A 23,985-nucleotide genomic window follows, 5' to 3' on the forward strand; every position below is an offset into this window, starting at 1 on the left:
CTTGAGAGTTAGTACATCCAAAAGCCTACATTTAAAATTCTATCATTTTTTTTCCTCTGATACACAAATTCTTAACCACTATGTATAAATTCTAATGTTTTTTTGATGCAATAATTTTTTTCATAAAATACCAATCAGCATCTTCTCTCATCCTTTAAAGCAAATATTCTAAATAGCTTATCACAAATTCTAGTCTGTCAATTTTGAACTTACCACTCTTAGCTGGTGAGAAAATGGAGAGATATTACTCACATTTGTATCTCATTGCCATGTAATTTTGTTACTTGGATTATATTCTTTCTAAGCTCAGAACACTGTGGTTTTTTCACCCTACACCTTTTCTTCTCTTCAAGGCCTTAATCCCTCGATCTTTCCCACTATCTCCTATGTATTAAAGCTTTATCTCCTTGCATGTTTTGTGGTCTAATATTTAACTTGAGTTCACTGTTTAACATCACTGTAATTTTCTCACTATAAATGTATACATCACGACTTAGAATAAATATGATGTCAACTGGAGTTTTAAAAAGTACAAGATACATCAATATAAATGTGATACACAAAAAGGCAATAAAATAAATTTGGAGGATTTTTTAACCATTAAATAATATTTATATTGCATAAATTTCATTAACATGGAACTATGTTGCATGAAATTCCAATGACTGTGATATATTTCAGTCATTTAAAATCTTTACAGAGCCTTTATTTCAAGGCACACATGTTTGCACTAGATTCAAACTGTTAACCTTTTAATTGGTAGTTGAGTACTTAACCATATGTACTAACTACAGATACTTGACTCAAAAATGTCCAGTGTAAATGAATACCTTATAGTTTTCTAGGTAATACAAGTATTTTGGAATACTTTACCTGAATTCAGCTCTTTCATACAATTAACCTTTCTGCATCTTTATAGGCTTTTAGACATTGTTATTGTTGTTTGTTTGGTGTTGTATACTGTCAAGTCAGAACTGACCCATAGCTGACACCTTCTGGTGGGTTTTCAGAGGCAGTAAATCACATGGGAGGAGATTGCTCATCTTTCTCCTGTGGATTTGTACCTCATGCCTTTGAGATTGCAGTGCAGCTTCTTTCTACTAAGCTACCAGAGCTCCCTTTTCCACATTGGTATGTCTTTTATATCCAGGCATTAAATCTTTGATTTTTTTCAACTTGAGTGACATCTAATGCAAATGTGTTGCTTCAACATATCCCTTCTATTTTTTCTCTCATTCTTGTCTTTGATTTTAATTAGTGCTCTCACTCCATTTTCTTCTTGTATTAGCTTGACAATCTTAAGTTATCTGTATTTTTTGTGATTACTAAAAATGTGTATATGGCAAAATATATGCTGTAGCATTGTAATTTCAGCCAATACATTTTTTACTCTTTCAGGCTAATTCATCGCTCTTCATTCATTCACTCACTTACTCACTGCTTTTTAATTGGTTCTGACTTATAGCAATCTCCCATTGGGTTTCCTAGGCTATAGATTCCAATAAGAGGAGAAGGCCCATTTTCCTCTGTGGTGAATTGGAACTGGGGAGATGCTCAGTCTTGGGGTTAACAACACAACTCCCTACAGTCTATGTCAGTGAAGCTTCTTACGGCATTTGTTGAAATAGATGGTGGAAGAGTTCAATGTCATTAGTCAGAACAAAGCTGACTGTGGAGAAGATTATTAATTGCTCCTATACCTATTTAAGTTGAAACTGAAGAAAATCTGAGTTAAGTCCACAAGAGCCAAAACAAAATTTTACATACATTTAATGTGATTTTAGAGGTCACATAAAGAATAAATTTGACTCCTTGAGCACTAAAAACCAAAAATCACCTGTTTTATAGAGTGATATCAAGAGTATCATACAGAAAGAAAGCAAAATGTTTATTATTATTATTCAACATGATGAAAGGAATAAAAGACTGAAATGAATGTCAGGAGAGACTTTGCAACTTGCTCTAGAATGTAGAGAAGCCAAAACAAGAGAAAGTAATGATGATGTAACAGAGATGAACAAAGTATTTCATAGGGCATCTAGAAGAGATAAAGCCATATACAGATGTATGAAAAGACCTGGGATTAGAACACTAAAAGAAAAAGCTCAGCATACGGATTCAAAAGTCAGAATTTGTGCAACAATTGAAGGACTCCATGGGCAAAATATTGAGTACTGTAGGAAATCTCAACGGATGGAGAAAATATACAGTCACTGTACCGAAACTAATTGGCCAGTGTTCAACCAGGTCTTCTGTTGTTGTGTACCTTCCAGTTGGAACCACCTGTCACTGACTCTCCAGTGGGTTTTCAGCGGCAGTTATTCACGTGATAGGAGCTTGCCTATCGTCCTCCTGTGGAGCACCTGGTGGATTTGAAGCATATGTGTTTGGCCTTGCAGTGGTGGCATAAGATTACGAATAAACAGACAATGGCATTAAATGCCAAAGTCCAAGCTCAAGTGCTGAAAGGGCATTGGGGAAATATGAGGCCTCAGGAATTGACTGAAAACCATGTGAGATGTATCATTAAGTAAGCAGCAGTGGGAGCCCTTACTTATCTATGCCAATAAATTTGGATGATAACTATCCGGGCAACAGTCTCTGACCAATCAACTGGAAGGGATCCACACAGAGTGCCAAAATTATTAAGCGATTTCATTAACATCACCAAAGTAATTTCTTTCCAAAGATAAGCAAAAACATTTGTAGCAGTGCGTCAAGATGGGACTGCGAGAAACGTCAGCTGATAAAGGCAGGATTGTGAGAATGGTAAGAAAACCTACAAGTATTTCTATCTATTTTGCATAGAGTCACTATGAATATAAAGCAAGTAGATGTCACCCAACAAGAACAGCAACAGTAACTTATTTCTACTAATCACTTTTAAGTAAGTTTGTGGAATATGTTTTGTCCACATAAATCTTTTCACAAATTTATTCTAGACTGTCATTAATTTTAAATGGTAATGAACTTGATTTCTTGCCTGTAATTTCAATTTTTCAAAGGTGTTCAAATTATGTTATTTGGTTCTTCTCCCTCAAAATAAGTTTGTATAAAAAGAAATGGCCAGTGTTACCCATAATATTATGATCAGCTTTGTTCACAATAGCAAGGAGCTGGAAACAACCTAAGTGCCCATCAACAAATGAATGGATAGAGAAGCTGTGGTATATTCACACAATGAAATACTACACTGCATTGAAAATCAAGGAACTCATGCAATATTATTCAAAATGGGTGACCCTGGAGGACATTATGCTGAGTGAAGTATCTCAGTCACAAAAGGACAAAACTGCATAGTGCCATTGTTGTAAAACAGGACTGACCTCGGGGTTGGAGGGAGACTGAGAAAGATAGGTTCAATAATGTCTATTGCATTGAAACAAATGAGGAAGAAAACTGTTTAAAGGGGATATATGATTAGGTATTTTTGTCATGACAGGAGTCTAGAGCAAAGGCTGCATAGTGGAGTGGACCTGTGGGGGAGAGATTGTAAAACAATGAAAGACATTTTATTTTACTTTTCCAAGAGGGTATTGTACTGGAGGAGTGGGGGGAGGGCTTAGGAGGGGAGAAAAGTGAAGCAATGGAAATGAATGGAAATCCAAAGTCTCTGTAAAGTTTCATTGAAATTAATAATAAATTTTTTAAAAAGCATGTGATCTCTTTATTTTCATAAAATCCACAAAGCACTAGTAAATATAAATGGTAAACAATTTGCAAGTGGATTCCAAATGTTATAACACTAAGATTCTGTCAGAAATGTGATATGTTAGTGTAAAATTTAGGAGTACAATGCAATATATTTAAGAATGTAAATTACAAGAAATAATAGAAAATACAAATGATTCTTATTCAGTAATTTAAATGACAGAATTCTTATTATGAAGTATGTAACTTATCTCATACCTATTTTAACACTAATTAGCCGTGTACAGTATCAATGCCACAATCTATAATCATTACAGTTATGATGAAGGGATTTTTTTTAATTCCTCAGTTCTTTCTACATCCTGCTTCTCTTCTGCATTTTTGCAGTAAATACAGTATCCACATAAGTACTTTTCAACAAATAGACGTAGCCCTTTGTTAATTCATAATCTGTGAAAAAGGCACAAAGAACTATCTTTGAGTTGATGCTAACTCTGTGTCTATTTTATTAATTAAACACAGCAAATTACTATAGACTACGTGGTGTGTCACAGTCAAAAGCATCTTGCCCTTGAAAAAAGAATAGAGGAAGTAAGCTGCTCAACTGAAAATGGTGGCAAAGAGCAATTAAAACATGATTTTTGTTTTAAACCTATGAATGACACATTTTAGGTCAGATACATTATCACACTGAAACAATTTTGAATTGGAGATGATGTGTTTAAATAATGACAGCCTGCAAGAGTCTGAAGCAAGTCATTAAATTCATTGCAATTGGCGGTTTGATCTCATTCCCATCCAGACGAAGGTAGCTAAGACGAGGGCCATAAGTGAACAAATCTCGATCTTCGGGACGAGTAGAAGGAGTTGGGCACATCACAGTGACATTCACACCTATGGAGACAAAGACAGCATGGATGAGGAAGTTAGGAATTAGGATGGAATTAGGATGACAAGACAGCAGTCCTGTGGAGGATCTAGTGGACTTGGTAGCTAGTGGATGAAAGACATACAAACCATTTTTGTTAGAAGTTGTCCAGACCTATTTATAAAACAACCAAGAAAAACTAGCAACATATGTAATGTATTTTATACAGTGAATAGGAAAAGAAATATTGCTAAGAACTGTGAAGGAAATATATCCTTTTGGGTTTGTTTTGTTTTGTTTTCTTTGTAGATGAGCTAGGGAATGTTTATTGTTGTTGTTATGTGTTGCCAAATTGGATCCAACTCACAGCAGACTCTCCAAGGGGTTCTGAGAGGCTGTAAATTACGTGGGAAGAGATTTCTCATTTATCTCCTGTAGAACAACTGATAGATTTGAGTCATCTGCCTTTTAGTTGGCAGCGTAACTCCTACCAGAACTCTCATGGGAAAGGTGGTTGTTGTTAGGTGCCCTTAAGTTGAGTACAACTCAAAACGACCCTATGAACAACAGGTTTGAACTCTGTCCTATACTGTGTCATCCTTACAATCTCTGACACACTCAAACTCATTGCGGCAGTGACTGTGTCAACTACCTGGTTGAGGGTCTCCCTCTCCTTCAGCATCCCTCCACATTTACAAGCATGATATTATTCTCCATGAAATAATCTCTCCTAGGAACATACTCAAAGTATGTGAGATGAAGTTTCCCTCCAAGAAGCATTCTGGCTGCACCTTCTCCAAGACATATCTGTTTGTTCTTTTTTGCAGTCCATAGGAAAGTTCAAACTAACAGAAACTAACAGTATTTAGAGAACATTTGAGGTGTAAGAACAATTCAGGGCTAGCGGCACAAATAGCTATGTGTTTAACTACTAGCAAAGAGGTACCATTGAATAGAAGCCTGGCAATCAATTTCTAAAAGTCGCAGTTTAAAAACCTCTCTGGAGAAGTTCTACACTGTAGAACTTTGAATAATGGAGTTACCATTATTCAAAATCAACTTTCTGGAAATAAGGACAATAATTGAAATAATAGGTAGTTTTATGGAAGTATGGAGGGAAGGCTGAATAAATGAAGAGAAGAATTCATGAACAGACGGATCCATCAATCATAGGAGAATGAATAATGAGCAGGTAAACCTGTAGAAATGCAATGCAATACAAATGAAAACTCTTGAAAATGACATTCAAAGATGCATGGTTTCAAATCACTAGAGTGTGATAACAAGGTTCCTTTTTGCTTAAGAATGAAAGAATTTTTTAAGAAAGAATTTAAATTTTTAAAAATCTAGTATTTTTGGTAATTAACATAATCGATCAGATATGTTATACTTACAGAAAACAAGCTTGACTCTCTGTACTAAAATACACTTAATTGGAAAAGAAATTCCTCAAAGAATTGAATTACAAAGAACTCATCCAGAAAGAGTTCTATCAGCCTTTTTGGTTGGCTAAAATGAGAGAAATCACACATCAGCCTTGGAGTAGAGACTTTGGCACAAATGACTGTGCTGATAGTTAAGAGCATTCTACAAGGAAGGCCTGTTAAATTGACAAAATTCAGAAAAGTGTGTATATTCTTTAGCTAAACAATATTGGACTAACATAGCTGATCCTGACTATGAATCTGTGTACTAAGTTCATGTCCTTCCTATTTTAAGCGAAAGAGCTTTTCTGATTCAGCCCACTTATCTCAGGCCATGGCCCTTCTCTGTGTCCTATTGGGTCATATAAATTCATATTGTACTGAATGATTTTATGTTTATAGTAAGATTGTGTGGTCCTGATCTAATGCTATTTTGTGAGTTGCACTTGAGAAAATTATGACTCATGTTTGTACTGCAGTTTGTGTGCCCATAAAGTTTTATACAGCAGTTTATGTTCATAAAGTTCTTTTTATATACATACTTTATCACTTTATTATCAGAGAGGATTTATGAATAAAAATTATTATTCTTATCAGAAATTTATGGATGCAGTGGTTAAAACTGGTAGGTTTGATTTGGTATGTTTAATAAGGCAGTTCAACAAATAAAATACACTTTCCTAATTACAGAGGGTTTCTTCCTGACAAAGGAGAGTATTTCTCTTGTGATATTTTCTTATCTGGTTATTAATCTTGTGTCCCATAAAACAACACAAGTATAGATAAGTTATATATAAGAAACATGAGTTTAAAATTTTAATTAGTAACTGAAGTAAATGTTGTTGTTATGTGCTGTCGAGACGTGAACCAAGCATGATGTTTTTAAAAGAGGGTAAGGAGAATATCTCCTCTGATTACCTAAATAATTTGCCAAATTTGCAATTCTTTAAAATTTTCAAGAGTTATAAATGTATATTTATAGCATCTTATCAAAGGAAAATATACTATCTTGTAAATTCCACTAATCCTTTATATAAGGGCATTTTGGGGGGGGATAAGTTACTAATGAATATAGTAGATTATGTGGCAAGAACTAAGTAGTTAAACAGTTCTAACACAATGTTATATAACTGTGAGCCAATAATACTGGCCAGGGACATTCTGATTTTACATTTATTTTATTGGAACAATGAAATGACCTTGTATATGTCTATGTTAAGAAGCAAATAAATCAAGTGCTTTTCATTATTTTTGTGGCTGTTAATACCATTAAGTCTACTAGTCAAGTTTTTTTCTGAAGTCATATTCTGGGGATCAAAGAAAATTGTGCTGTAATTATATTTTGAGTGAACAAAACCACTAGATATAAAATGAGAAGCTTTTACTTAGATGCTGGTTGTTCTTTTTACTCTCTAACTCTATGCAAATATTGGCACTTAACCTAGTTTCAGTTTCTTAAACTAATTCACTCTCTCTTTCTATCCTTCTCTTAAAATGTCACACAAAGTTTAGATGAGAACTCATTAAAACAGTAGCCCTTAGAGTGAGGTCCCAACACTAACAGCAGCATTGCCTGGAAATTATCTTGTTAATTTCCACCCTAAACCTAATAAAGCAGAAATTCAGGACCTGGTGGAGCTCAGTTATCTTTGTTTTATTAAACTTTCCTAATCTTTCTGGTTCACAGGAAAGTGAAAGAAAAACTTTTTTAAAAAGTAATAATAATATTTAGTAAAAGGCATTGAAAACTCTCTGAACTGTTGATAAAGGACAAAGTCATGATCTTCTATGGATAAGTATTTAAGTTCCTATCATATGAGCTATTCTCCATATGATGCTCATGGCAGATCCCCTATAGGGAGCTACTTTAAATGAACTTCTCATACTAAATGATTGTAAGGTGTTCTTCTCAGGTAAAAAGGACACTGTAGTAGCCCAAAATTTTCAAGAAGGAAGAATGTGTTTATGTATTTGAATTTGTGCTGTTGTACTACTACTTTCAGCTAAACAGATTAGTTTTTTAACAAGACTTTTCTGTGGTGTCTTTTGCATTTGACTGTTGTTGGTAGTGTCATTGAGTTGAGTTCGACTCATAGCAACCCTCTGAATACCAGATCGGAACCCTATCCTATCCTGTGCCAACCTCACTATCTCTGACACTCTGGAGCCCATTTTTGACTGATGGAACAGTTTGTCTCATTAGCCTAAAATAATAATGTTTGTGGAAGTAATGCCCTGCCTTTTAGTTTCTGGTTTTTAATAGAATGCATGCTATTAGTAAGCAATAAATAAATAAATGGACAGAAAATGGTGGATAAATAAGTAATGCCATATAGAGGAATGAATGCTACATCCCTAGACATAGTAGATTTCAGTAATTCTTTTCATAAAGGAAACCTGAGTGATGAGAGAGCAAAACAAACTTCTGTGTTATTTTCTTACAAATCAGACTGTATTTCAGCTCATAAATATATTTTTTAAAGTTGTTTAGGCAAAGTCTTCCCAAGATTATCTACCTTAGATATTTCATGCTAGGGTTAAGGATGCTTGGATGGGTGCCTGGTGGGATATCTTCCTATTCTACAGCACTTTAGATGAGTATCCTGACTTGTTTATTGTCAGAATCTTAAAGAGCTGCCACTTTCCAGAGACTTCGTTTCCGTTTCAACTAAGCAGAGCTTTACAGTACTAGTAATCATAACGTGATCCCCAGGGAAGAGGAATTAACTGTCATTTGAGAACTTGGGAAAACCAAAAGTTATTGGACCCCACCCCAGACCTACTGAATAAGCAGCTCTGAAGGTTAGTCCACCAGTCTGTGCACAGTAGAGTTTGAGGAATCTATTAATTTTGAGAAAGACTCTCATTTTGAGAGTTATAGGCATCAATTATTTCATGTTATCTGGAACAGAGGGTCATATCACTGTGATTACTCTTTACAAGTTTGTACCTGTTGTAAATTCTTAAATAAGTTTAATCAGTGAGAAGTATAAATAATGCAAATATGTATTTAAAAAAATCCAAACCTCAAGTGTATATTACTTTGAAGAAGAACACAACTAATATTCTTAAAGAAAATCTAGGATAATTGAATGGCACAAGCACACCCTGATGTAGACTTACTTTTGATTCTGTTATGGTCAAGGTGAAGATGCTGAAGATAAGCACTGATTCGGGGAACTTTGGTGAGTCGGTTGTGAGACAGTTGAAGATCTAGAATTGATGACACATCAAAACCATTAGAAGGGAGGCCTGCATCAGATAATTTGTTGTGGTTTAGTCTCAGGAAGGCCACTTTAGGAATGACATTGAAGTAATTTTCTGGTATTCCTTCAATAGAATTGTTGTCTAAAAACAGTTGCATTGTATTGGCTGGTAATCGGGGAGGCATATTCCTCAGAGCATTCTTGGCCATATTTAACTGCATGAGGTTCTTGAGTCCCTTGAAGGTGTCTCTCTGAAAGGCATTGTCTAACAGCTTATTGTGCTGCAGATCGAGAAGGGTGAGATTCTCCAGATTGCTGAAGGTCCCTTGAGGAATTCTGGACACCTTGTTTCTTGCTAGTTGTAGTTGTTCTAAACTTCTTGGCAAAGGAGAAGGTACTTCCTCCAGCTCATTGTCTTCAAGAAATAAGAAAAGCAACTTCTTAAGTTGACTCAGGGCTCCTTTTTCAATCCCATAATTGGTTATTTTGTTCTTGTTAAGATTGATCCATCTCAGCTGGGTGGCATTCTCAAATGGTTTCTCCGGAATGGTTTCGATCAGGTTATTTTCAAGGTAAAGATACCATATCCTTGAAGGGATAGCGGGAATTTCCTTAAGACCTCGATTTTCACAGTATAAAGCAGTAGGAAAGCTAGGTGGGCAGAAACATTCCCTGGGACAATCAAAGTCATCAACAGTCCAGACTTCTGGCTCATTCATCTCATGAACCTGCCTTACACTTCGAGTCCATACCGCATCAGTGATGAGTAATGCCCAGATGATGAACCAGAATGTGGAAGCCATTAGAGTACCTAAGATAAGGGGACATAATCATGGATGTGGAATGATCTTGACCTTTAGATGTAATCATAAATCAAAAAATAATAAAGCAAAATTATCATTAAATATGAGATAGAGAGACTTTAGTTCATTTGATAGATTGTATATAAATATCAATTAACATCTATAGATGCCATTATGGAAATAATTTTACAAACACTGAGACTAACATCCAATTTATTTTCAAAAGGAAGGCAGTAGTGACTATGACTATTAACATTTAGTTTTGAACCAATCACAATAAAAAGTAGAAAAATGGAAACAAAACTTTAGGAGATTTCTAAGTTTTTCCATTTCAAACTATTTAATGGAAGAGAGTTAAACCAGTTATTATCAGTAAAATAGACTGGCTTGCTTTATAATTAAAATTGAGGGTCTGTGTAATTGGTAAGAGCTAAGCACACACTTTTACTACTGAAAAACCAACACATCTGGATGAAATTCATCCAAAGAACTGGAGAGATCAAAGAACAGTTTAACAGTTTGTTGTGGAGGAGGGGTTCTCAGTCTGAACAAAAATGTGTGTTTAATCTCTAAACCTCTACTTCTCAAGGTAAGTTTTCTTTCCAGGGAGAAATATTTTTAATATTTCAAGTAAGGAATAGAGTTAGTTAACCATTTGAATTATAAATTCTATGTGTGTATATATCCCAGTAATATACAAGTAGTCCTCTATACATATGGCTGATAAAAAACAAACCAATAAAGCAGGCTTTTGATCCAGAGTTATCTCCATTACTTACGTATTTTCTGTATTGTTTTTATGATCAGTTGTTCTTGAGTCAAGTGTATATTAACCAAAGAATAAGTAAGCCTGTTTAATAAATCTAAAAGATATGACTGTCTGAAAATATAGTAGTAAAAAATACAAAGAACTATTCTGAAGGGGGAGAAATTAAAAACAATACCCACTGACAAACATATATTTAGTTAAACCACTGGACAAGGAAAGAAACAAGATCTTCCTGATTCCTTAAATAAAGATTAAATATGCAACATTTACAAAATGCTCACTTTCAGTCTTGCTATTTAACTGCTGAAAATGACAAGTGCAGAGAGAACTACTTCCCCAAGCTGTCAAATTTCCTGCAATTGCAGAACGCTTGCTCTGGCCAGCTTTCAGCAGAGAAACATAGTTTAAAAAGTCAGAAAAGTGATTTGCTTCAGTTATCGCAGTTGTAATTGTACCTCTAATGAATCAGAACTGCGTTCTTGGCGATAAGGAATTTTTAAAAGTGTAAAATAGTTTACCTTGCTTTCCAGGAATAAACCGTTGAATCCTGGGTCTGGATTTGAAGTTTGCTAAAATCAGACTAAAGAGAAAACTGGAACTGAAAACACTTTGTTATTGTTATTGTTGTTATTGTTATATGCTCTCAAGCCTCCTAATAGAAAAAGTAGAAACTATTCTGACCACAAACACCTTTTGATCTATTGTTTCCACTTTGCCAGGGCTGCAAAGACCTTACCTCAGCTTTCTTGGATCTTCTTCTTCCCTTTCTATTGGTCACTGCTCGCTCACAGTAGTGATTTGACCCAAGTTCCACTGTCGTATTTTTATGAATCCTCCCTAATATATATGCACCAGTGGCTCCAGCTTTAACCCCTCCAACAACCTCAGCACCTAAGCGGCTCAGCACGAAATTTCTGATGAACGTTAGGAATCTATCATAATTTAGACAATTACATTCAGTAGTAGCAAAAGATGTTGTAATATACTGATACATAGTTACAACCTACCAGCGGGTAACTGAGGACAGTTTTGGCCTCAAGTAAAATGAAAAGAGATTTTCAGGCCCTTTTCTCTTGATTATGTTATTTTAATTTAGTGCAGGGAAGTAAAAGCCAGTGTTCCCTGCTTATATGGAAATATTTTATTCATTTCTAATGTAAAACAGATGCTGAAATGCTATTTAAAATGTTTGACTAAGAGGAAAGGAGGTAGAAAAAATATTTTTAAAATAAAAGACCTAGAAAGTGATACTTGATGTAAACAATACATAAGATTATGCTTTGTTTCAAAAAAATAGTTCTTATATTTCTATTTAGGACTAAAAGCTTTTGTTTTAAATAATTAAACACATTTTTTCTCACCATAATAACACATGTTTTGCATTGAGTCCGTTATGAGACATTTATAGTCTGAATTTAGCACAGAATTCTGAGATGATGTGTCTTCCAGCTCTTATACTTGAGAAAGTATTTGTTATGCGTCTAGAGGAAATATTTATAAACAAATAATCACACTTTCAGGTAATAATCTTTAAAAGACAGTACAATATTGTTTAATTATAATAATTTTTTTTGAGCAGAAAGTTTCTCTTGTGTATTTCACTCTAGGTCTATATTGTTGTTGTGTTGTTAGGCACTGTTGAGTTGAGTACAAGTCAGAGACCTGGAGAACAACAGATCTGAACTTCGTCCTATCCTGTGCCATCCACACAGTCTATAGCACACTCAAGCCCACTGCTGTAGTCACTGTGTTGGTCTAACTGGTTGAGGGTCTTGCTCTCCTCTGCTGTCCCTCTACCTCTGCAAGTATGATGTCTTTCTCAAGGAATAGTCACTCCTAGCAACAAGCCAAAAGTATGTGAGATGATAAGTATAATGATAAAAGGGCACAAAATAGAGGAGATAGGCTTAAAGTTAGGAATTTTTTTAATTACCCCTCCACCTTTTTATCCATAGCAAATTCCACCAGTCTCCAAAATTCAGTTCAGTGAGCTATCCAATAGTAATGATCTAACTTATATATTGGCCATAGGCTGTCATAAATTATTATGAAAATATCTATTGTTGTTTGTGTGGAGTCAAAATTGACCCATAGTTGACCATCCAGGGGATTTTTAGGAGCAGTTAATGGCACAAAGGACATAAATTAACCTGCACGCGCAAACTGAAAGTGCATTTCTATTCAAACATTTTTATAGATTAAGGTCTTAGTGAGACACAATATCTAAATAATTCCTACAAGTATGCTTATATACTATCTTAAGCAAATAAACATTGCCTACTTTTATTTAATGATCTTTCTCACACTTTACGTTCTAGCTATCTCATCCTCTTTCTCAACTCTTAGGGGGGAAAATCAAGATGATTCTCATATCTACACAACCCACTCAAGATATTTCCTATACATTTTCTTTCTTAGTCATATCAATTGCACTCATATCTTAATGCTATTTTAAAACAATGTTTCCATGTGCTTATTGTAGGAAATCACAATGTCAGAACAGAAACAAAAGTAAGTTTATTGGTGCAGTAGTGTACTGGCTGCCTCTAATCTCTCCTCCTCCTCCTCATCTTTCTACCTGCAAAAATATGACTTCCAATCCCACTGCTTTTAAAAAACCACTCTGATAAATATCAGCAATGATTTTTACACTTAAGGATCTTTTGAAGTCTTGTGATATTTTGCTTACTTTTCCTGTGACCTCGAGTAATAACAATTCACCTTTTTTGTTGTTGTTGAATGACCTTAATTTCTCTAAAATTGTTTTCTTCTAAGGTTTCCTCATTTTCTGGTAAAATTTATCTATCTGTCTAACGGAGTTCTCAGTTTTATCCTTCCTAAGAGAACTCTTTAGGTGCTGCACTGCAACCCTGAAGGCATGTAATCCAAATCCACCACTTTCTCTGTAGGAGAAAGTTGGGCAGTCTTGTCTTGTGCAATTAAACTGCCTCTGAAAACCCACTGGAGGATCAGGTATGGGTTGCTTCTAACTTAACATTACACAACAACAACAAACACATTTAATAGTATTTCTAGAGTTTTAAGATGTTATCCTTTATGCACAGCTCTTCTTATTTGTTTACATATTCCTTTTATGAATCCATAACTTTAACCCTTCTATCTTGAGGACTCCACTGCTGTAATAATATGTGCCATTCCTAACTTGTATCTGTTTCCTGGACATCTGTAGCATGTCCCAAGGGAATAACTCTAAAATGAAATGAAATGTTTTTCTTTTAACTTATTTACTTTTATACCTTCAAATGATATTTTCATCTTACACAGTCTCCTGATCCAGAAATCTGGAAGTCATTCTTGACTCTATTTTGCGAGCATGTTGCTGTTGTTACGTGCCATTGAGTAGAGTATGACTTATGGTGGCCCTATGAACAATAGATCTGAACCCTGTCCTATTCTGTACCATCCTCATAATTTCGGACACACTGAAGCCCATTGCTACAGTCACTGTGTTTAAGATTTTCTCTTTTGCCATCCCTTCACTTTCCCAAACATGATATCTCTCTCCAGTGAATAGCTTCTCCTAGCAACATGTCCAAAATATGTGAGGCAAAGTTTTATCATCTTCACCACCAATGAGCACTATGGCTGCAAAACTTCTTCAAAACATGTGTTTGGTGTTTTTTTTTTGCAAGTCCATAGAATATTAAGTACTCTTCTCCAACACTACAGCTCAAAGGCATCAATTCTTCTTCTGTCATCCTTATTCACTGTCATCTCTCAAAAGCATAGCAAGTTATTGAAAAGATCATTGCCTGGTTGTTAATCAAACTAATATCATTGCTACTGAATAATTCAGAGTGGTTCCTGACTGCAGACATACTCAGTGCACTATATCTCCTGCTTGTATTAAGTGTACTGATTGTGGATCCAAGTAAGATGAACGTGTTGGTTTCAATCTTATCTCTCTCTACCACGATGTTGCTTGTCAGACCACTGACTAGGATTTTTGTTTTCTTGATGTTAAGATGTTATACATATTGAAGGCTTTACCCTTTGATCTCTGTAGCTATTGCTTCAAGCCTTTCTTACCTTGAGCGAGCAAGGTTGAGTTATCTGCATGATGAAGATTATTGATAATCTTCCTCCAATTCTGATGCTACATTTTCCTTCATAGCATCCAGTTTCTCAAATAATTTTCTCAGGCCACAGACTGAATAGGGATAGAAAAAGGATATATCCCTGATGCACATCTTTCCTAATATTAAACCACGCAGTGCTTCCTTTCTGTGTTCACACAACAGCCTCTGGGTCTACGTATAGGTTTTGCATGAACACAGTTAAATGTTCTGGAACTTCTATTTGTATCAATGTTAGACAAAATTTGTTAATGACCCATGTAGTCAAATGCCTTTGTGTGGTCAATCAAGCCCAGACAGACATTCTGTTGTTCTTTGCTTTAAGTCAACATTATCTAACATTAATATCCCTGGTGCCACAGACTCTTCTAAATCTCTCTTGAACTTCTGCCAGTTCTCCATCTATTTGCTGTGCTAGTTTCTTTATTTTCTAAATGATCTTCAGAATTCTTTTGTATGTATGTGATATTCATGAAACTGCTTTATAATTTCCACATTCTGTTGCAATACCTTTCTTCAAAATGAGAACAAATGTGACCTATTCCAGTCAGTTAGCCAGACACTTTTCCACCAAATTTCCTGGAACATATTATGCAGGGCTGCATCTGTCATCTGAAATATATCAGTAAGTATCCCTTCTATTCCTGGAGTCTTATATTTTAGAAGTATCATCAGATCACTTTATACAAGTGAAAACTATGGTTATGATTTTCATTTTCCTAAAGATCATAGTGAGTATAAAATATCAGTAAAAATGACCACCTGCACTTGAACCAGGAAGCAGTTCTCAGAACAGAGCAAGGAAACACTGCACGGTTCAAAATCAGGAAAGGAGTGTACCAAGGATGCATCCTGTCTCCATACCTTTTCAATTTATATGCAGATCAGATCATTTGGGAGGCTGGACTTAAAGAGGAGGAATATTACATCATGTTTGGAGGAAGATTCATCAACAATCTACCCTATGCAGATGACACAGCCTTGCTTGTTGAAACTGAGGAAGTCCTGACTCGCCTGCTGCAGGTCAAGGACTGTAGTCTCAATATGGATTCGAGCTCAACATCAAGAAGACAAAGATTCTAACCACTAGGCTAACTGGCAACACCATAATAGATGGAGAAGAGATTGAGGTTGTTAACAATTACATCTTACTTGGCTCCACAATCAACACTTTGGGCACCAGCAATCAAGAAATTAAAATACAAATCACACTGAAAGAATCTGCTGTAAGGGATTGCTCTAGAGTGCTGAGAAGCAACAATGTCAGTCTGAAGACTAAGGCACACCTGATCTAGGCCAAGGTCTTCACAATTACTTGCCACTCAGCAGACAGACTAAGGACAAGAGAAAAATGGATGCCTTTGAGTTGTGGTGCTGGAGAAGAGTCTTGAACATACCATGAATGGCCAAGAAAACAAATAGGTCTGTCTTGGAAGGGTGAAATCAAGTCTCTTCTTGGAGGCTGGGATTTTGAAGCTCTGTCTCACATACTTTGTGCATGTAGCCAAGCAAGACCAGTTCTTCATCATGCTCAGAGGGGTGGAAGGACAGTGCAGGAGAGGAAGACCCCAGATGAGATGGATTGGTACAGTAACTGGAGCAATAGGAGTAGATGTGTCAGAGTTGGTGAGACTAGCTCAGGACAGGGCAGGATTCACAGCTGTTGTGTATAGGGTCTCTATGAATCTTTAGTGGCTTGATGGCACATCACAACAACAACAACAACAATAATAATATTTGCTGGGTTTGTATGCCATGGTTTACTAACTATATAAGAATATTGTCTATGGCTAGCATTTTCTCTATACCTCTGTGTGACAAATGTTCCTAGAAGAATCTAATCTACTCTCCTTTAAAGGAGTGCTTAGAGGATGGTCACGTAGTTTCTTTGGTGGAACTGCTCTAATAGGTTTTCAGTAAATTGTATTAAGAAGATGGTCAAAAAATCTGTCTCATTCTGGTTGTTAGAGGAGATAATGAAGTTAGAATATTTAAAGAACTAAATTCTGTAACAAGAACACACACAACCCAATTTGTAAACTATAGCACAATGGTTGAGTAAAAATTTCTCTTAAGAAGATATACAAATGGATAATATACAAATATACAAATGGATATGAAAAGGTGTTCAATGTTATTGATCTTTAGGAAAATAAAAATCACAACCACAATGAGATACTCATTTCACACTTACTCATCAGGAGGTCTGATTGCATTAGTATGATGTGTTGTACTACTGAGAAAAGTCAACAATTCTAATCCAAGAGATGGTTCCCAGGAGAAAGAGGAGTGGTCCCTTTCTATAGTTATTTGAAGAAAAAAAAACCAACCCTCCACCAGTAAACCAACAACCAAATTTCTCACTCATTCTCACTGAATAGGAACTAACTCAAAGCTGAGCCTCAATCAGGTTTTCAAGACTGTACATTACATGGGGGAAGATTGTACATCTTTCTCTCTAGTCACTGGTGGATTTGGGCTTCTGGAGAGGCATCACATTTGTGTTAGCAACATAACTCCCTAAAGATTAGGAAAAAAAAAGAATAAAGCTCTTTCAGGAAGATTTAAAGTCTTAGCAATCTGATGGAGGATCAGTAATATAAGGGAAATAACATGTGCTTGTGTGGTCGTGAAAATTTTGTTAATAATAGTGTAAACTGTCATAGCCATTGTGAAAAACAGTTTGACAGTTCCTAAAAATGTTAAGCAAAGAACTATCACATGACCCAGCAATTGTATGTCTATCTATGGATAAAAAAATGTACTTGATATCAGGGATTCAAACAGTCACTTCTAATCATAGGTTTATTGTAGCATTAGTCAGAAAAGCCAAAATGTGGGAACAATTTTTCACCACTTTATACATTAATAAACTGTGTTACGGTCATACATTGAAATGTTATCTAACCATAAAAAAATAACATTCTTAGATGTGCTATAACATGAATAAACTTAAAATCATTATGCTGGAGGAAATGTTAGTCTTAGGAGCAAATATTAATGATCCGTTTTATAGAAAATATCTGGAATAGTCAATTGCAGTTAAACAAATCCTTTCATAGTTACCAAGGATCTATGGTAGGAGAGGTCATATTATTAAAAGGGTACTAGGCTTTTGAAGGATGATTAAAGCTTTGAACTAGATTGCTGTTATTCTTGTTACACACTGTCCAGTTGGAACTGATTTCTAGCTAACTCTCAAGCAGCTTTCAGACTCTTTTAATCATATGGGAGGCAATTGTTCATATTTTTCTCATGGAGCAACTGGTACATTTGAACTGCCTGCCTTCAAGTAGGAATCACAGTTCTTTACCACTAAACCATCAAAACTTCTAAATACTTGATGAAGGGTTAGGTATGAGTTGGTTCTGACTAGATGGAAGATGAAGAAAGTAAAAATACCAAAAAAAGAAATAACATAAAAAGTGACATTGTAGGTATTAGTTAGCTTCCTTGGGCTAATAAACTTGGATTATTAGTTAGCTTGATGGACTGATGGACTGATGACTATTTTTAATCAGACAATCATATGAGTTACTGTGACAAGAATGACAAATTGAAGATGAATGTTGCATTCATCATCAATAAGAACATTTCAAAATCTATCCTGAATTACTATTCTGTGAATTGTAGGATATTCTCTATGTATATACAAGAAAGAGATGTTCATACAATTACCATTTGATTTATTCAAATTTGATGAATAAACTTAAGGCTTATACCAAGTTTTGAAGTTTGAAATTCATAAAACATGTAACCAAGGTAAATTAATAATAATTGGTAACTGAAATGCAAAAGTTGAAACAAGGAAGGACTAGTAGTTGGAAAATATAAATGTGATGACAGAAAGAAGGCTGGAGATCAAAATTCATTGGAGGTATCATTTTTTTAAAGAAATAGTTATACATAAGAATCTCATCTGATGGACTACACAGTATCAAATTGATTAGATCTGTGGAAAGAGTCAACAGAGAATGTTAGCAGTCAAAAGAAGATCAGGGACAGAACTTTGAACAAATCATCAATTATTCATAAATTCAAATTAAAATTGAAGAAAATCAAAACAAATCCATGCAAACTTCAATATGACATTGAATCTGTTGCACTTGAATTAAAAACCTTATCAATAATAGATTAAATAAATTGAGCACAAATTACAGGAGACTAGGTGCGTTTTAGAATGAACTCAAGGATATCATCAATTCAGAAACCAAAATAATATTACAAAGAAAGAGGAGAAAAGAAAGACCAATATAGCATCCAGAAAAGACTCTGAAACTAGCATTAGAATTTAAGAAGTGAAAGCAAAGAGAAGAATGTTGAAGAGAGCTGAATAGAAACTTTCAATGGGAAGCTCAAGAAGACAAAGTACATTAACAAAATGTGCAAAGAGTTGGAGTTAGAAAATTAAAAGGGAAGAATATGCTCATGATTTCTCAAGCTGAAAGAATAGAAAGACAATTTCTAGTCTTGAGTTACCATACTGAGGATTCTGTGGAAAAATCTTGAATACTGTAGAAGCACCAAAAGAAGATGGAAAGACGTGATGTCAATAATTTATGTTCAGAATGGCTTTCTTAGCTGTTGCATTTGACTTTGCCATATGAATGGAAAGGAATATGTTAACAGTGTAAATTGGCCTAGTCACAAGAGGATTGTATAGTCTTACCACTAACTTGAGTGGTTACAACAACAGATTTGGAGAAACTGACTGGGGGCAGGGGGAAGGAGACAATGAAAAGTATACATCTTTGGGGGGCCAAAGATTCCTGTGACACTCACACTAGAGACTACCAGAGTAGCAGCATCAGCTGTAGCAGAGAACCAACAACTAGAATCCAAGCTAGGAGACTTCCAAGCTAAGTTTGTTGGATGACTGAAAGAGAGAGAGCCATAATTGACACAACTGTGAAGCAACCCAAAGGCATGTTGTTGGAAATCACCAGCTACTTTACAGGAGAAGGATGGACAATCTTCTACTTTGTGATCTGTTGTTGTTGTGTGCCATCAAGATTGAACCGACCTCTGATTGGTCCTCTGGTGGGTTTTCAGGCACAATACTTGCACAGGAAGGGATTGTCCATCCTTCTCTCATGGAACAGCTGGTGAACTCAAACCACCTGTTTTCAGGACTGCAGTGCAACTTCTTTCCACTAGGCCACTAGTACTCCAATTTTCTGTCTCTAAAATCATCTGGGAGGATCAGTTATGAGTTAGTTTTGATTGCTAGGTTCACAACAACAAGAGTTTGTTGACACTAGCTTGAATCTGTGAGGCTGAGTGACTTCTGAGCTCATTTCAGCAGCCATCCTGACAGTGATTGGATCCTCCTGTTAATCTGTACTATAACTTTTGGTTTCCCTAATAAGCTTCATAATCATGAGTATGGTTCCTTGTGTTCTGTGAACTTCTGACCGAGTGGAGCAGGGTTGGTGTTGGAGTTAGTAGAAAGAGGTCTGAGAATGTGAGGAACATGTCTGAACTCATGGTAATTGGTTTCATGTCATGGATTTTCTTGGTGGGGAAAGTTCCCCCTTGAGGATTTAGTAGAAGTCCTTTATGACCATTTCTAAGAGGCCCTTTCTCTTTTTTCAAAAGGATACACAGTCATTATACCAAGAAGAACCACATCAGAAAATAGCATCTGATCAAAAATTAATTGTAATGGAGGAAGAAATTCAAGCAGCACTGAAGAAAAAATAAACCCTCAGGAACTAATAATAAAAATTGAAGTATTTCAATAAACAAATGTAGCCTTGGATATGTTAATTAGTTAATGCCAAGAAATTAAAAAAAAAAACAACAGCAAACAAAAAACAGCTACCTGGCTAATTACCTAGAAAAAAAACCATGCTGTGTCCATCCATGAAAAATGATGAATAGTTGTGAGCTTGATGGCATCTAACAACAACAACAGGACCATTGTGCTCTAGGATAATGTTCTTACTGCTTTTTGAAACACTATATCTCTACTCTTAGAACAAAACTTAGTGCCATTGACTCTCAGAAGATACAAATACAACAACGGTCATGTACTTGTGATATCACTTAGTTTAAACTTTACCTTCCAAGATTTTCAGAAGATGCATTTTAGGCTTCATTTAAGTATAAGTTAGAAAAGCATATTAATCTCAATGCCCCCAGAAATCCTGGAGACAGTTCTTTAAAGACTACATATATCTTCATCATTGTTATATGCTCAGTAAATTGCTATTTTAGGTCATCCTTAGTTGGAACAACGTGATTATGGCAGTGGTGACTTAGTGGGAAGAAATCATGCTGCCGAACAAAGGTTTGTGGTTCAAAGCCAACAACTGTTTCATGGGAGAAAGAGAGGCAATAAATTCCCATATGATTGGTTGTTGTTGTTGTGTGCCATTAAGTCATTTGGAACTCATAGCAACCTTATCCTGAGCCAAGCTCACTGACTCCAACACATCTGCTGTTGTTGCTGTGATTTTCTGCCTCTGAAATCCTGCTGGAGGGTCAGCTATGAATTGGTTCTGAATGGTTACACAACAGCAACAACTCTCATGTGGTTACTAGGTATTAAGCAAAGTCAAATATGGTCCTACTACATTTATACACTTCTCAGACAGTTTGGTCACAGAGAAAAATTTTATGAGGCCATGGGGTAAATTCCAGTAGAAACAGCACTGTTATGGGACAAAGTCTTTTTTTAATTTCATTTCCATTTATGTAATATACTTACTGAATTTGTGCTATTGAAAAATTGAAATTAAGCTAAATGGTTTAGATTAAGCTAAACAGATCTCTTAATATTTATATTTATGGGTATCTATCATAACATTGGTGCAGGAACAGGTATGTTTTGGAAAATGTGCAGCCAGAACGTTCCTTGGAAATGGATGGGAAAGCTTCATCTTTTTTACTTGGGACTTGTTATTAGGAGAGGACATTATTCAGAAAGGGATATCATACTTGGAAAGTTGAAGGGTAAGTGAAAAAAAAAAACCCAAACACCCTCCAACAAGATTGATTGACACTGACTTCAGCAATAACTAAAGTGTATTGGAAATGGTGACGATGGCATAATACAGGACAGAGTTCAGATCTGTTGTTAATAAAAATAATTAAAATTTATAGTACACTCAATGATGCTTAACAACAACAACCACTATGACATTAGGGAGATCTGGTCCAGAGGGTGTTGCACTGCTAACTTAAATTTACTCTGGTGATATGAATCCACCAGCAGTTCTGGGGTAGGAAGTTGGGCAAGCTCTTTCCATGTGACTTGTTGTTGTCCTTTGCCATTGAATTGACTCTGACTCATATGGACTCATGGCTCAGTAGCTCTGAGTCCTACCTTATCCTGAGCCATCTCCCTGCCTCCAGCACACCTACCTATTACCCAAATTACAGTGTCGATCCATCACATCCAGAGTCTCACTCTCCTGTGCTGTCTCTCCACCCTTCGAAGTATGTCTCTCTAAGGACTGGTCCATCTTGGCAACATGCCCAAAGTTGTGAGATGGAGCTTCAGAATTCTTGCCTCCAAGGAGAAACTTGGTCTCACCCTCTAGGACAGACCTGTTTACTCTCTTGATAATCCATGGCACGTTCAAAGCTCTTCTCCAGCACCAAAACTGAAAGGCACTGATTCTTCTTCTGTTACCCTTAGTCATTGTCTGGCTCGCTGATGTGTATTAAGTAATTTATTAGGTTCCATCAAGTCACCTATGATTCATAGAGACCCTATGAACAACAGACATGAACCTTGATCTATCTTGTAACATCTCATGATCTCTGTCATGTTCAAGCCAATCTAACAGTCACTCAATCCATCTTGTTGTGAGTCTTACTCCCAATCACTGTCCTTCTACCTTTCCAAACATGATCATACATTCCATTTACAGCTTCTGAAAATCTGATGATAGGGTATGAGTGAACTATGCTAAGACCTAGAGTTTGAAAACCAAAAGAGAAGAAGGCACTCAGCATTTCTCAAGTTGAAAAAACTGAAGAAAAAGTCAATCCACCAATTTGAATAGTAGAAGAACCTTTGGGTGAAATATGTAGAAAACACCAGAACAAAACAGAAGAATACACAGGCTGAACTGAAAAGAAGTAGTCAATATTAAACCATTTCAGGAGATAATATGTGATTAGAACCAGACAGTCCTGAGTAGGAAATCCCATTTGCATTGATGATGTGGATTAAATACAGATGAAATATAAATTGAGACATTTCACCAAAAAATGCAGTGCTAAAAGCATAATTAATTTAAAAATTAATTCAGAAAACAGTTACCTGTTCAACTGGAAGAGAGTCATATTTATACCTATTAAAATGACAGGTGATATAATGCAGAAGTTTTTAAACAGTATCATTCACATAATATGCCTGCAAAATTATGCTTAAAATAATGAGAAACTACTTACAATAAAATAACAACGGAGACATTATAGAAATTCAAAGTAAAATCAGAAGAATCTAGCATTCAAAGATACGCCTTTAGGAATGTATATGTTCCTGACACATGCTATGGAATTTAAGTAAGGGTTGTATACTCTCTACATATGTTTTCTATAATCTATATGCTGAGCAAATTATCTGAGAAGCTGGACTTTACGAAGTGTGGCATCAGGCTAGGGAGACTCAGCAGTAATCTGCATTATGCAGATGACACAACATTGCTTACTGAAAGTGAGGAGGACTTGAAGCTCTGTTGCAGAAGATCAAGGAATGCAGCCTTCAGTATGGATTGCATCTCAGAAAACAAAGATTCTTACCCCTGGACCGTGTCATGAAGGAAGGCGAGGAGATTGAAACTGTCAACAGGAGATACATTGCACTGGGAAAATCTGCAGTTAGAGATCTTTCCAAATTATTGAGGAATGGTGATATCAGTTTATTTTGATGAACATGGCAGAGATAATGAAGATGATTCACAATAATGCAAGTTTATATACTTCAGTGCCACTGCCTCTTCTAAACTCAGCTCATATTTTTGGCAATTCTCTGTTGCTGTACTTTTCCAGTCGTTTTAGGATGATCTACAGCGGGATTTTACTTGTGTGTGTGATATTAGTGATATTGTTTGATAATTTCCACAGTCTGCTGGACCTTTTATTTTAAAAAGATTCTTTTTATTTTAAAAAGATTCTTTTTATTCATAAAAGGAAAAGTAAAAACCTATAAT

General features: G+C 35.6%; 1 protein-coding gene across 1 annotated transcript; it reads right to left on the reverse strand.

Annotated features, from left to right (window-relative positions):
• Window positions 1–4,372: 4,372 nt before the first annotated feature.
• On the reverse strand, window positions 4,373–9,955 carry KERA (keratocan). Its single transcript, XM_006889508.1, has 2 exons — window positions 9,067–9,955; window positions 4,373–4,545 (listed from the first exon to the last, which is right to left on the reverse strand). Exons 1-2 carry the CDS (start codon window positions 9,950–9,952, stop codon window positions 4,373–4,375), a joined length of 1,059 nt encoding a protein of 352 aa, XP_006889570.1. The 5' UTR covers window positions 9,953–9,955.
• Between the last annotated feature and the right edge of the window lie 14,030 nt (window positions 9,956–23,985).

The sequence above is a fragment of the Elephantulus edwardii genome, unplaced genomic scaffold (assembly GCF_000299155.1).
Source record: "Elephantulus edwardii isolate Elephantulus edwardi_28Jun2011 unplaced genomic scaffold, EleEdw1.0 scaffold00078, whole genome shotgun sequence".
NCBI lineage: Eukaryota > Metazoa > Chordata > Mammalia > Macroscelidea > Macroscelididae > Elephantulus > Elephantulus edwardii.